We start from the raw sequence: 13,888 nt of genomic DNA, 5'->3' as shown, positions 1-13,888 counted from the left end.
CTCCTACTCTCGCCTCTAGCTTGTCAGTGGGCGTAGCCCACGCCCTTTCGGGCGGTCCAGGGTGACCGAAGGCCGTGATCTGGTGTGGTGAGGGCGGTGGGCCCCGCCATGCCCCGGTATTATGAGGACAAGCCGGAGGGCGGCGCGTGTGCGGGCGTGAAGGAGGATCTGGGTGCATGTCTGCTGCAGTCGGCCTGTGTGCTCCAGGTAGCGAATCTGGGTGGTAGAGCTTAGCCGAGACTGGCTCCATGTTGGCCTGCCAGGGAGGTCATGTCGAGGGTAGAGGTCGCGCGTCCGCTCCTGACTTTGAACAGGTCTCTTGAGCTCTCATCCCCAGTTCTCACTGGTGTTAAATGGGAGATAACTTATTACCCACCTAAGGATTTTGTAAACATTCAGCTATCTCAGTTCAAGAAGCGATTCCCGAGTGCTGGCACTCACTTTTGGGCACTCTCCTCCAGAGACTCGCCTGCGCCTGCGCTGCATAGCTACTTGATCTGTGGTGGAGATTTTGGTTCCTTGGCTTCTGGAGTATGGAAATATCTTATGGTATCCCATAGTTTCTCTCTGCCGATCTTTAACCCATCTTAATCCTGCAGCATTGCATTCTGGGAGGAATTCAACATAAGCCTTTATACTATGTGCTGATACGGGAAACAGTCGAGGAACGATAGGGGCTCAGAGAAACTTAGGGTATGAACTTAGATGGTCATAATATATCTCCCAGTGGGAGATAGGAGAAAGGGGAGTGGGGAGAAGGTTTAGAACTAGGTTTCATGACTCTTGGGAAGCCAGAAAAGTTGAAACTCCAGAGGGAACTCAACAGGGTTTTCCCGTTACTGACCTTGATCCCAGAAGAGCCCACTGCCTCATCTTTCTAGCCCCTCCACCTTTAATAAGGTAAAGCATGTCAGTGAACCTGATTGACTAGACTAACCCGATCTGCCTGTCTCCACTACCCAGTTCTGGGATTAAAGGCTCCTGCCACCACCATGCCCCGTTCTTTGTGTGGGTGCTGAACCGGAGCTTTCATGCACAGCAAGAACTTTGCTTACTTAGCCATTTTTCCAGCGCTCCCCTCCCCCTTAACACTCAAACAGAGTTTAGTACCAACACTGAAAGGTCCTTATTTTAACGCATCCAATTCACAGTTCCCATCCATAGGAAGGCTTATACAAACATCAATGATTTGTTCTAAAAATCTTAGGTTCTGAGGCTGGAAAGATAGTTGGCTCAGTGGTTAAGCCAACTTACTCTTACAGAGGATCAGGATTTGGTCCTAGCACCCTATATGGTGGTGCACAGTCTTCTATACCTCCCAGTTCCAGGGATCTGGTAGTCTCTTTTGACATCCATGGGCACCAGGTCTGTATGTGGTGCCTACCTGTACATGCAGGCAAACACCCATAAAATTAAATTTAAAAACAGACTCAAAAGTACTCCATTATTTGATAATCTTTACATTTGTTTTTCTTTAACCACCAAGGTTAACAAAAAGGGATTAAGAATTTTCTTAAATCAACTTTTTAAAAGAAAAGAACTACTTTCCAAAGAACAGTGGTCTTGCGCTTTGTGTGACAGTTTTTCAGATGGTCATATTGGTTTGTCTGTCACAGGAAGGAAAGTCCCCACGGCAGTGCTTGAAGGAAGGCAACTGTAGAGCTTTGCAGTACTCGTTTTTTGAGTGTAAGAGATCAATGGTAAGTGAACCATTTTGAAAGCTTATGTTAGCCGGACATAGAATTGAATGTGAATGATTTAATGATCTGAAGTTGGTCGAAGTGATACGGTTTGGGTGAGGGCTTTGAGACTCCAGTGATGAAGGTGGGGCCCGGGGGCAGCACACCTTGTTATCTGATGGAGTGGCTGCCTCGAGCACACAAGCTGAGCAGGCTGAGGACAGTGTGGGCACTTCTGTCTTACATGACCAGGAGGAAGTATCAGTGTTTGAGGTTTGGAGTGAAAGTGGTGGCAGGAGCACCCCAAATGACATCACTAGTGCCCGGGACCCTGTGCAACCAAGGTCTACACAGGTCTTTGGGATAGAAACAGATTGATAGAAACAGACTTTACAAGGAAAAAAGTGTGAACCAGAAATGTGAGCTTTCCTCGAAAGAAGGCACATGCATGGGTCTGGGCCTGCGTCTGCTGGCTTTGGGATTGCACCGAGAGCTCGCTCCCTTTGTTCATAAAGAAACTGACGGAACAGAAGTTCAGCACGATGGAGACCAAAACCCAGGGAGAGTAGAAGGGAGATGTAGGGGTTGGCCTTTTGTTTGTAGTGCCCCATCCATTTTCTTTGGTGGCTTGCATATTTTGTTTCCTTTTGTTAGTACAAGCTCTCATGCTGCTGTGTCTCCCGAGTGGTAACTCTCCACCATTTTTCTGTCCCTGTGTAGTTTTCTTATCTTCCCTTGTGTTACGTCAGCTGTGTAAGATTCCAGCTTTTAGGCTTGTGAGGAATTTGAAAGTATGGTCCAAACATTGGGAAGGCATAAAGATTAGTAAAGGAGTTAATGCTAATTCTGTGTCATGGCATAAATGTCAGGCACCTGCCTGAAATCTCACCCATAGCTCAGTCAATTTTACATTCTTTACTACTTTCTTTTCTTTCTTCCTCCTCTACTCCTCCTTTATTCTTTCGTTTTGAGATAAGGTCTCACAATGTATATCTGGCTGGCCCAGAACTCAGATCCACCTGCCTTTGCTTCACAAGTGCTGGGATTAGAGGTGTGTGCTGCCACGTCTGGCCGTGTGTAACCCGTCTGACGTGGAGAGTCTCCTACATTCATCTCCTCAGTGACTTTTGGGCATGCATTCTTTCTCCTTCCTAAAACATTTTTTTTCATATTTATAATTACTTTATCTGCCTTCTGAGTACTTGTTTTTTAATAGGTTCTTTTCTCTTACACTATAGCCTTATGGTTTTCCCTCCCTCCACTCCTCCAAGGTCTTCCCCAGCTCCCTTCCCCTCCAAATCTACTTCTTTTCTGTCTCTCATTAGGCTTCTAAGACAGCAAACAAACATGACAAAATAAAATATAGTAAGATGAAGCAAAAACTTTCATATTAAAGTTGGACACAACAACCCAACAGGAGGAAAGGATCCCAAGAGCAAGCAAAAGAGTTGGGACCCACTCCTCCTTACAGTCAGGAGTCTTCCATAAAAGCACTGAGGTAATTGCGAGAATATATGCACGGGGGACCTGGTGTGGGCCCTGTGCTTGCTGCTTCAGTCTCTGTGAGGTCCTGTGCACCTTGCTCAGTTGGTTCAGAGGCCTTGTTTTTCTGGTGTCCCCCATCCCCCTGACTCAAAAGCTTTCCTCCTCTTCCGGTGGATCCCCTGAGTTCTCAGGGAGCGATTTGATGGAGATTTCCAAATTAGAAGGAAACCAGAGGCAGCCTCTGATGATGACTAAGTAAGGCACCAATCTATGAGTAGAGCAGAAGACCATTAGAAATCATTTGTTGTTGTGTGTTTTGTTTTTGCCAGTCATGTCTGATTTTACCTTAGGTCTTTGGGCTATCTAGTCTGGTTTTCGGTTACTCAAGCAGCATTGGGCATGGGTTTCTTCTTATGCAGTGGCTCTAAGTCAAATAAGATTTGGCTATTTCCACAAGTTCTGAGTCACCATTGCACTAACATATTTTATAGATTTTAGGTTGAAGGCTTTGTGACTGGTTGGTGACTATGTTTCTTTCGTAGCCTGTGGAGTACTTTCCTGCACCAAAGAGACTAGAATGTTGGGTTGAAGGCTTTGTGTAGGCACCAGCACAACACCTCCATGTTCAGTCAGTTGTGTGGGTGTTGTCCTCTGCAATGAGGGAGGGTGTCCTGCTATCAGTTTGTGGAGAGCAGCCCTTTATCTTAGCATCAACCTGGGTGGTTTGGAGATTTCCATGGGACTTTCTCGGCCAACAACCCAGTTAAATGTAACCAGACCTACTGCTGGAAGCCTTGCCTAACTAGAAGAGATGGTTAATTGGGACTTCATATTCCCATTACCTGGAGTACCCATTGGGACCACCAGTGTAGATTCCAGGAAATTTCCACTGCACTAGGTTTCCACACCATCCCCCAAATACTAACCCCCCCATTCCAGCTTCTCTTCCCTGCCCTTTCTCATTCTACCCTATCTTACCTTTCCATCCCATCCCATCCCTCCCACCCCACTCCCACCCCTGTCCACCCATAAAACCTCTTCTATATCCCCTTCCCAGGGAGATTCATTCATCCCCTTAGACCTAATCTCTCTGGGCCTAAGGATTGTAGGTTAGGTATGGATTGTAGATTGATTATCATTTACTTAATGCCTAACGTCCACTTATGAGTGGTACACATCTAACTCTTATCCCTGATTTTATAGGTTTGATGTACACTGCCTTTATTATGCTTAGGTGTGTCCCTTGTACTCCTGATCTCTCAAAGGCCTTCATCAGAGGCCTTTTCATGTCTTCTTTTTCCAGTTTGTTTATATGGTGGATTACATTTACTGAGTTTTGTATATTGAACCATCCCTGCATCTCTGGAATGAAGCCTACTTGATGATCTTTTTAATGTGTTCTTGGATTTGGTTTCCAAGTATTTCATTAGGAAATTTTTGCATCTCTGTTCATAATTTCATCATATGTTTTTGAGTCTGTGGTTTAGGTATCAGGGTAACTGTGACCTCAGAAAATGAATTGGGAAATATTCCTTCCATTTCTGCATCGTGGGATAATTTGAGGAGTATTGGCAATAACCTGTCTTTGAAAGTCTGGTAGACTTATGTGCTAAAACCATCTGGTTCTGGACTCCTTTTGGTTGGGAGGGTTTTAATGACTGCTTCTATTTCACTAGGAGTTATAGGTCTATTTAAATTGCTTTTCTCACCTTAAGTAAATAGGGCTTGATTAGGGTAAATAGTACCTACTGAGAAAACTATCCATTTTCTTTTAGATTTTTCCAATTTGGAGGAGTGCAGGTTCTTCTCCCCCCCCCCCCACCCCCCCTCCCCCGCCCCCCCCCCCTCCCCGGAGCTGGGGACCGAACCCAGGGCCTTGCACTTGCTAGGCAAGCGCTCTACCACTGAGCTAAATCCCCAACCCCCAGAGTGCAGGTTCTTTTTTTTTTTTTTTTTCCTTTTTTTTTTTTTCGGAGCTGGGGACCGAACCCAGGGCCTTGCGCATGCTAGGCAAGCACTCTACCACTGAGCCAAATCCCCAACCCCCAGAGTGCAGGTTCTTAAAGTACATCCGTATGAGTCTTTGGACTTACTCAGTGTCCTCTGTTATTCCCCTTTTCATTTCAGATTTTGTTAATTTTGATGTTTTTTCTTTCTGCCATTAGTTGATTTTCTCAAAGAACTCTGTTTCATTCTTTGTATTGTTCTCTATGTTTCTATTTTATTGACTTAGTTTGGTTATTTTTTGGTGCCTATTCCTTTTGGATGTGCTTACTTTTTGTTTGGAGCTTTCAGGTGTGCTGTTAAGTTGTTGTATGAGGGCTCTCTCTCTCTCTCTCTCTCTCTCTGAATGTAGGCATTTTGTTCTGTGAACTTTTCTATTATTGCTTTCATTGTGCTACACATTGTTGAGGATGCTGCCTTTTTCCAGTGTGTATTTTTTGGCTTCTTTATAAAAAAATCAGTGGTCTATGTATGTTTGGGTTTATGTCAGAGTTTCCACTGATTAATGTATATCTGGTTTTATGCCAATACAATGCCTTGTACCAATTATGTCATTAGGTTTGGGTATGCTGTGTATTGAATTCTAGAAAGTCTGTATTTCTGACTTGACCCATTTTTCATTCAGTAGAGAGTTCTTCAGTTTCCATGAGTTTGTAGGCTTTCTGTTTGTTGTTGATATCCAGCTTTAATGTGCAGTGGTTTGATAGGATACAGTGAGTTATTTCAATTTTCTTGTTTCTGCTGAGACTTGTCTTGTGACCAAGTATGTGGTCAATTTTGAAGAAAGTTCTACAAGGTTCTGAGAAGAAGCTATATTTTGTGTTTGGGTGAAATGTGTAAAAATATCTGTTAGGTCCATTTTGGTTTATAATGTCTCAGCTCCAAGGTTTCTCTGTTTAGTTTTTGTCTGGATGAAGTTTGGTCGGTATTGAAGTCTCTCTCTGTCAGTGTGTGAGGTTCAATATGGGATTTAAGCAGCAATAGTAGTATTTCTTTTACAAACTTGAGTGCCCTTATATTTTGGGCATAGATGTTAAGAACTGAAATGTCATCTTGGTGGATTTTTCCTTTGAAGAGTATGTAGTGTCCTTCCCCATCTCTGTTGATTAATTTTGAAGTCTATTTTATTAAATATTAAAATGGCTACACCAGTTTATCTCTTAGGTCCATTTGCTTGGTATATCATTTTCTAATCCATTACCCTGGATGTTGAAGTGTGTTTCTTGGGTACGGCAGAAGTGGGGGATCCTGTTTTCACATCCATTCTGTTAGCCTGTGTCTTTTTATTTGAGAATTGAGACCATTGATATTGAAAGAGATCAATGGCCAGTGATTGTTGATTCCTCTTATTTTGTTAGTGTTATTGTTGTTTGTGGTGGTTGTGTGGGTGTATATATATGTTTCCTGTCTTTTGGTTTTGCTGGTACGAGATTATTTACTTTCTGTGTTTTCATGGGTGTAGTTAACCTCCTTAGGTTGGAGTTTTTCTTCACATTGGGGCTGAAATATCTCTTCTCTATCCATGTTGGTTGAAAGTTTTGCTGGGTATAATAGTCTGGGCTGGCATCTGTGGTCTCAGAGTCTGTTTCGCATCTGCCCAGGATCTGATGGCTTTAGAGTCTCCACTGAGAAAGGAGGTATAATTCTAATAGGTCTGCCAGTGTTACTTAGTCTTTTCACCTTGCAATCTCCATCCATGTTGGTTGAAAGTTGTGCTGGGTATAGTAGTCTGGGCTGGTGTCTGTGGTCAGGTATAATTTTAATAGGTCTGCCTGTGTTACTTAGTCTTTTCACCCTGCAGCTTTTTAGTATTTTTTTTCTTAGTTCTGTATATTTAGTGTTTAATTATGCAGCGAGGGATCTTTTTTCTGATTAATGGATTTATTCATTTTACATCTCAGCATCAGCCCCACATCTCCCAGTGATGTGTCTCACACAGATTCTCCTCCCATTCTCCCCTCTCCTCCTTTGAGAATGGGGAGCCCCCGCCCCCTGTATCTCCTTGAACATCAAATCACTGCAGACTAGGTGCCTCCTCTCTCACGAGGCCAGACAATGGGAATGGGATCCACAGGCAGGCAAAAGATTCGGGGGCAGTCCTGAGGGGACTTCCTTTTCTGGTATTTATTTAGTGTTCTGTTTGCTTCTTATACCTTTTTAGGCATCTCCTTTAGGTTAGGAAATTTTTCTTCTATGATTTTGTTGAAATATTTTCTGGGCTTTGAGCTGGACTCTTCTCCTTCTTCTATTCCTATGATTCTTAGGTTTGGTTTTTTTCACAGCACTTTGGATTTCCTGGATGTTTTGTGTTAGGACTTTTTAGGTTTACTTTTTTTTTTTTTTTTTTTTTTGACTGATGTATCCATTTCTTCTATTGGATCGTCAATGCCTGCAATTTTTCTCTTCCATCTCTTGTATCCTATTGCCTTAGTAGTTTCTGTGCAAATGACTACATTTCTCATTTTCAGAAGTCCCTCGGTTTGTGTCTTCTTTGTTGCTTCTGTTTCCATTTTCAGTCTTGAAGTGTTTTGTCTCCTTCAACTGTCTGCTTTCCTGGATATCTTTAAGGGACTTATTGCTTCCTCTTTAGGGACCTCTGTGATCTTTATATAGTTGGTTTTAAGGTCCTTTTCTTGTGCTTCAGCTATGCTGGAATATTTAGGGCCTGCTGTGATGGGACAGCTGGGCTCTAGTGGAGACATATTGCCCTGGCAGTTACTGTGTTTCTATGCAGACATCTAGGCATCTGAGTTTGGGGTAATTGTAGGTCTAGGTGCTGATTTCTGTGTTTGTCTTTGTTGAGTGTTTTGTTCCTTGGTTTCTGTGTCCTGTCTGGGTTTTCAGAGAGCATCCTCCCAGCCTGCTCAGTTGATGTGTTCACTGGAGTGAGTGCCTGTCGGTGTTGGAGGCTAGGGCCATGACAGTGAAAGTGGGAGGTTAGGAGGGAATGGTCTGTGGGATCCACAGAAGCTGTGGTCAGTGGGCAGGCAGGCTGCAGCTGCTGTTTTGTTGCAGAGCAACGGATGATCTGAGGAGTTGAGTCTTGGGGAACAGAGCAAGCTGAGAGTCTGTGGGCAGCCTCCTGGTCTTCTGGCAGACATGGCCACTTCTGAGTAATTGTAATAATTCTGAATTTAAAATGTCAGTGACTTGAATGTCAGGAAGAGGCAGGCCTTCTATCATACTCTCACACTGTTCTTCCAGGCTGTGACCATGTGTCTTAGTTAGGGTTTTACTGCTGTGAACAGACACCATGACCAAGCCAACTCTCATAAGGACAACATTTAACTGGGGCCGGCTTACAGGTTCAGAGGTTCAGTCCATTATCAAGGCAGGAGCATGGCAGCATCCAGACAGGCATGGTGCAGGAGGAACTGAGGGTTCTACATCTTCATCTGAAGGCTGCTAGTGGAAGACGACTTCCAGGCAGCTAGGGTGAAGGTCTTAAAGCCCACGCCCACAGTGACACACCTCCTCCAACAAGGTCACACCTTCTAATAGTGCCACTCCCTGGCCAACCATATACAAACCATCACACATACCATGATTCTTCCGAAGTGCCCCGTGACACACTTAGCTATTGGAGTGCCACTGTTTGGGCATGAGAGAAGCTGAGAACATGCCTTTGAGCCATGTGGTCAGTTCTTCTGTTTCAGAGCACAAGTCCTCGTATGAGCCCACGTTTGAGAATTTTGTTTTTGAAAGTAGGGCTCTCAGTCAGGCCCGTAGTACAGAATGTGATGCCAGCTATCTGAAGAGACTGAGGCAGGAGAACAATAGGTTTTAGGCCTTCTTGGGCTATCAAGTAAGTTCAAGGCCAGCCTGGACAGCTTCCTGACATCCTATCAAAAAAGCATATAAAAAGGACAGAATGTAGCTCAGCAGTTGAGTGCTGGCCTGGCGTGGGTAAGGCCTTGGGTTTGATGTATAGTATATTACAGTACAGTACAATACAGTATAGTATATAGTATGTAGTATAGAAAAAGAGATAATTTATATATTCTTACAAAGGCTTGTAGGTGCTTTATGCTGTGCTGTAAGTGGTGCTCTGTCAGACTCACTGATAAGGCCTGTCTCAAATAATTCCTTGCTACAATATTTCTGAACAGCTCTATTGACTTCTGCCTTATACTAGCTTCAGACTCTCCTCCACCTGTGCCCGAAAGGAAGTGGCTCCACTGTGAGCTTAAAGGAACTCAGGGTCAGCCTGGGAGGAGGAAACAGAGGATTTTTAATCCCATGATCGTGTCATGAATATTTCCAGTTGCTGTTTAAAAATACCCAGTACATGTGACTTTGCAAAGGTAGGCTTGCTAGAACATGCATTGAGTGTACTTGAAACAAACATGGAAGCTCAGTTTCACAGGAGGTCGGTCTTTACTGGCCAGCCCTCACTGGGGCTGGCCTTTTGTTTGTAGTGCCCCGTCCATTACTTTTCTCTGGTGGCTTGCACGTTTTGTTTCCTTTTGTTAGTACAAGCTCTCGTAGCTGTGTGCTCTCAGTCTCTCTGCCTTTGCCTCCTGAATGCTGGCTGTAGCATTAACCACATGCTCAGCTGAGTTTTCTAGAAGCTTGTTTCCTTTCATAAAGTTACCGACATCCCTTACCAGAGTGTGTCTGTTATTCCAGATGTGAGTAAATGTCTGTCTGCTTGTTTTCAGTTGGATGCCAGATCAAGATTCAGAGGAAGAAAAGGATATTGATAATGTCATGTTGGACGAAGATGAAAACCACTCAGAATTTTCTCTGGTCCTTAACAGAAAAGAATCAAAGTAGGAAGCACAGTAGCTGCCACATCTGTTCAACCTCTGGGCCTCCCAAGTACACCAGAGAAAACAGATCAATGCTGTTTCTGAATGATTCTGCTGGTTAAAGTCATTTATAGAAGATTCACGATACTGAACAACTATGGGTTAAGAACTTACTGTGTTTTGTGAATTGCCCAATGGAGAGAGTGTGTTCAAGGATGACTCTTGATCAGATTACACAGTATGTGCATCCAGGAGGCCACATGAAATCAGCATAGTTAGTAACATAGAATCTGTTGTCAGCCTCCTCCAACTCGTGTCTGTTTCTTGGTTTCAATTTTAGGCCAGCCCTCTCCTCATAAAGGGGTGATAGTAGCCACAGTCCACAGCCTCAAGGTCTGGTCTCCAAAAAGAAGAGTGTGAGCTGGGCCACAATCATACCCTCCTGAAGAACTCTGGTCTTTTCTGGTCATATGCTCCTGCCCCACCCTTGGTGATCCTGGCTAGATCATGGTCTTCCCGTACTGTGCCGACACCATTCACAGTAACATAGGATGAGTTATGGGCCTCATCCCTAAACACTGGAACTTGCAGCAAATGATGTAGCAGATATTCACTCTAGATAACAAATGTCAGTGACATGAAGTGGCTAGGAAAGTTTAGAACCCTGATCATTTTATTTTTACCACTTAACACAGTAGAGAGCCATCAGGACTAAATCTTTGGTGTGATTCTTGCCATTGAAGTCATTATAGCTTCCATATTGTTCCGTAGTTCACTGGAAAGTGCACTTGCTGTTAAAAGTTTTGAAGCTGTGAGGATTCCCTAGGGTGTCACTGAAGTCTGCTCTGTATACTGCCCCCACTGGGAGTGCACGGTACTGCACCCTTAAATCCTGCCGCCTGTGTCCCAAACATGGTGTCTGCGTGCAGTGTGGAGTAGTGCGCCTTCTTTTTTTTTTTTTTTTTTTTTTTTCCTATTCTTTTTTTGGAGCTGGGAACCGAACCCAGGGCCTTGTGCTTGCTAGGCAAGTGCTCTACCACTGAGCCAAATCCCCAACCCCTGTAGTGCGCCTTCTATACTAGAAAGCTTGACCACTGAGCCACACCTCCCACTAGTGCTTCAATGTCAACCGAGAGTAAAATGTGTTTGTATGAAATGCCTCCATTTGACTAGATAGAGCTTTATTTGGAGAAAGTCACATATAACATAATTGAACTTTGAATTATACAATCCCGTGGATTTTAGAGTGCTCCTGGAGCAGGTGGCAGTCACCACTATCTACTTCCAGAACAGTCTCATCCTTTCCAGAAACCCACACTCTGTCTTTCCTCTATTCCAGATCTGTTAGACGAGTGGAATTACATAGTCCGGTCTTTTCTGAGTTCTGTTACTAAGTTTTAAAGGTTTATTCTCAGGTAGCATCAGTCCGTAATGTATTACTGCTGAATAGTGTTCCGTGTATACAGACACCGTGTGTGTCTTCTTCCAGCGAGCAGAGGAACTCTGAGCTGTTTCTACTTTGGGGCTTTTGACTAATGCTATGAACATCTGTGAAAAAGTTCGAAATGTTTGATTTAGTACAGACCCTAGTGGGGAGCTCCGGGGTCATATTATGACAGCCTCAATTGTACTTCCTACAGTGGTTTTACCACCATTTCCTGCTCTCGTGGGATCTAGGCTCCAGCATCCCTCACAACTTTCTGCCTGAGATGAAGAGGCATCTGATTGGGATCTTGGTTTGCATTTCCCTAATGTCTAATAATCTGAGCTTTTTTTCATGTGTTCATTGGCTTTCTATGCTGCTTTGCAGAATGTTTATTTCAGGCTACAGTCTGCCTTTCAGCTGGGTTATCTTTCTGTTTTTCTGTAGGATTTTTTATTTACGGTCAACTCATCTCTTAAAGATTAATTGGCATTTTTTTTTTCTCAACTTGTGGTTTGCCCTTCTCAATGTCTTGATGCTCTCTGAAGCACAGTTTTTATTTTTATATATTGCCTTTCTGCGTCTTAGCCCAGGCTGGCCAGGAATCCCCAAAGCCTTGTACACAGAGTGAGCATTTTCACCGCCTCACTTCCCAGAAGGCACACGGCGCTGCTCCTGCCTAGAGCAGTTTTCATATTGGAAAATAACAATGTGTTTTTTCTTTCAGTGTATCCTAAGAAACCATTCCTAACCTGGACTTACAGAAGCTTATGTCTTCACTAAAGAATTTTTAAATTTTACCTCTTACCTGTAGGCCTGTGCTCTCAAAATGTTACACACCTTTATTCATGGCCATATTTAAAATTAAGTAGAAATAGTGAGTATGTAGATATGCCTGTATCGTGATGAGCACATTCACAGTGCAGTGCAGTTGGCCTGCAGCCCAGTTCTGCATCCACCTCAGAAAATGCCCAGTGAGCCCATCTAATGACTCCCAGCCCCTGCCAGGTCCTCCCTCCCTGCCCTGTCTTGGCATACTCTCTCTCCATGGCAATCACCATTCTCTGTCCTGTTTCTGAATTTGAGTACCCTAAGTGCCTGGTATACATAGATTCTCAGTGCGTGTGTGTGTGTGTGTGTGTGTGTGTGTGTGTGTGCGTGCGTGTTCATGTAGCAGAATGCCGTGAAGGCTTGTATCATGTATGAGTTTCCTTTGTAAGGACAAATAGTACTTTAGACTTTAGTGTGTGTTGTATGTATGCTGTATGTTTCTTGTTACCTACTCATCCAGCCGTGGGTACCTCAGTTGTTCCCACCCTGGAGCTCCTGACTATGCTGTGAACATGTATATACAAATATCCCTCGGATCCTGCTTAGCATACACGCAGCAGATTGTATGTCTTAGGGTAACTCTGCTGTTATTAGTAGGCACTGCCGTAGTCTCCATAGTGACCACACTATTGTATGTCCTGGCAGCAGTGCACAGAGATTAGAAGTGCCCATGTCCTTGTGAGTCTTACTCTTTTTTAGTGGCTGTTCTAGTAGGTGTTAAGATCTGCTAGTGCTTCTGCTTCCCATCTCTCTGACTACTGATGTCACATGTTTTATATGCTTGGTGGCCTTCTTTATATATCGTTTGAAGAAATCTCTTTAGGTCCACTGCCCATTAATAGTTGGGTCGTTGGCTCTGGTTGAATTTTTGGTAGTCACATCCACAAAAGCATTAACCCACCCAAGGGAGCCTACTACAGCTTGCCCTAGGAAACTTGATTTTAGCTCTTAGCTTTGCTCTCTGGTATATTTTGAGTTCATTTGTGTGTGAGATGTAAGGTCTGACTTTCTACTCTACCCATGTGGATACCTGGCTTTGCATGTTGCCCTTGGTGGGAAAACATCCCGCTGTGCATGGTGGGGCTGTTTCTGAGCCTGGTCTCTTCCATGACCTCTGTCTGCCTTCATGCCAACGCCACTGCTTTGATTACTGGAGAATTATAATAGAAATTTGAAATCAGAAAATGTTTGTTCTGTAATAAAAATTTGAAATCAGAAAGTGTTCTATAATAAAAATTTGAAATCAGAAAGTATTTGTTCTAAGATTATTTGATGTACATGGGACTCTTTGGAAATCTGTATTTCAGGATATATATTTTTCTATCTCTAAAAGGAAAAGGTGCTGTTGACATTTGAATAGAGACTTCATTTAACCTCCTGAGTACAGACATCTGAATACCATTAACTCCTCCAACCCACAAGATACATTTATTGGTGTCTAATCACAGCAAAAATGTAAAGTTTTCAGTGTTTTACATTTCTCCTTTTGGTTGTTTATTCCTAAGCATCGTGTTCCTTGATGATACATTTTTGTCAGTTGTTTTTACACTTTTGAGGAAGTGTGATATGCATGCAACCACACACATGTGGAAGTTGGAGAACAGTAGGGGTCCTGGAGTGGAATTCAGGCCTTTGTGCCTGGTGACAAGCACGTACACCCACTCATCTATCTTCTTGACCCACTTTTCTAAATTTCATTTTCAGATTTTTCTTTC

General features: G+C 43.5%; 1 protein-coding gene across 1 annotated transcript; it reads left to right on the top strand.

Annotated features, from left to right (window-relative positions):
* Positions 1 to 19: 19 nt before the first annotated feature.
* Coa5 (cytochrome C oxidase assembly factor 5) lies at positions 20 to 13,426 on the top strand. The gene is made up of 3 exons (NM_001195488.3): positions 20 to 207; positions 1,617 to 1,700; positions 9,830 to 13,426. The coding sequence occupies exons 1-3, from the start codon at positions 109 to 111 to the stop codon at positions 9,869 to 9,871; spliced, it is 225 nt and encodes a 74-aa protein (NP_001182417.1). The 5' UTR covers positions 20 to 108; the 3' UTR covers positions 9,872 to 13,426.
* Positions 13,427 to 13,888: the final 462 nt, after the last annotated feature.

Source organism: Rattus norvegicus, chromosome 9, assembly GCF_021556685.1.
Source record: "Rattus norvegicus strain SHRSP/BbbUtx chromosome 9, alternate assembly SHRSP_T2T, whole genome shotgun sequence".
In the NCBI taxonomy this organism is placed as follows: Eukaryota; Metazoa; Chordata; class Mammalia; order Rodentia; family Muridae; genus Rattus; species Rattus norvegicus.
Note: the sequence above shows the minus strand (reverse complement) of the source record. Positions and strands in the feature narration are given on the sequence as shown.

Bases quoted from the DNA above. Each gene is read 5' to 3' on its own strand.
- Coa5 (NM_001195488.3), top strand. From the start codon at position 109: ATGCCCCGGTATTATGAGGACAAGCCGGAGGGCGGCGCGTGTGCGGGC. The intron at 208-1,616 runs GTAGCGAATCTG...TGTCTGTCACAG, and splicing joins AGTCGGCCTGTGTGCTCCAG to GAAGGAAAGTCCCCACGGCA. The intron at 1,701-9,829 runs GTAAGTGAACCA...GCTTGTTTTCAG, and splicing joins TTGAGTGTAAGAGATCAATG to TTGGATGCCAGATCAAGATT.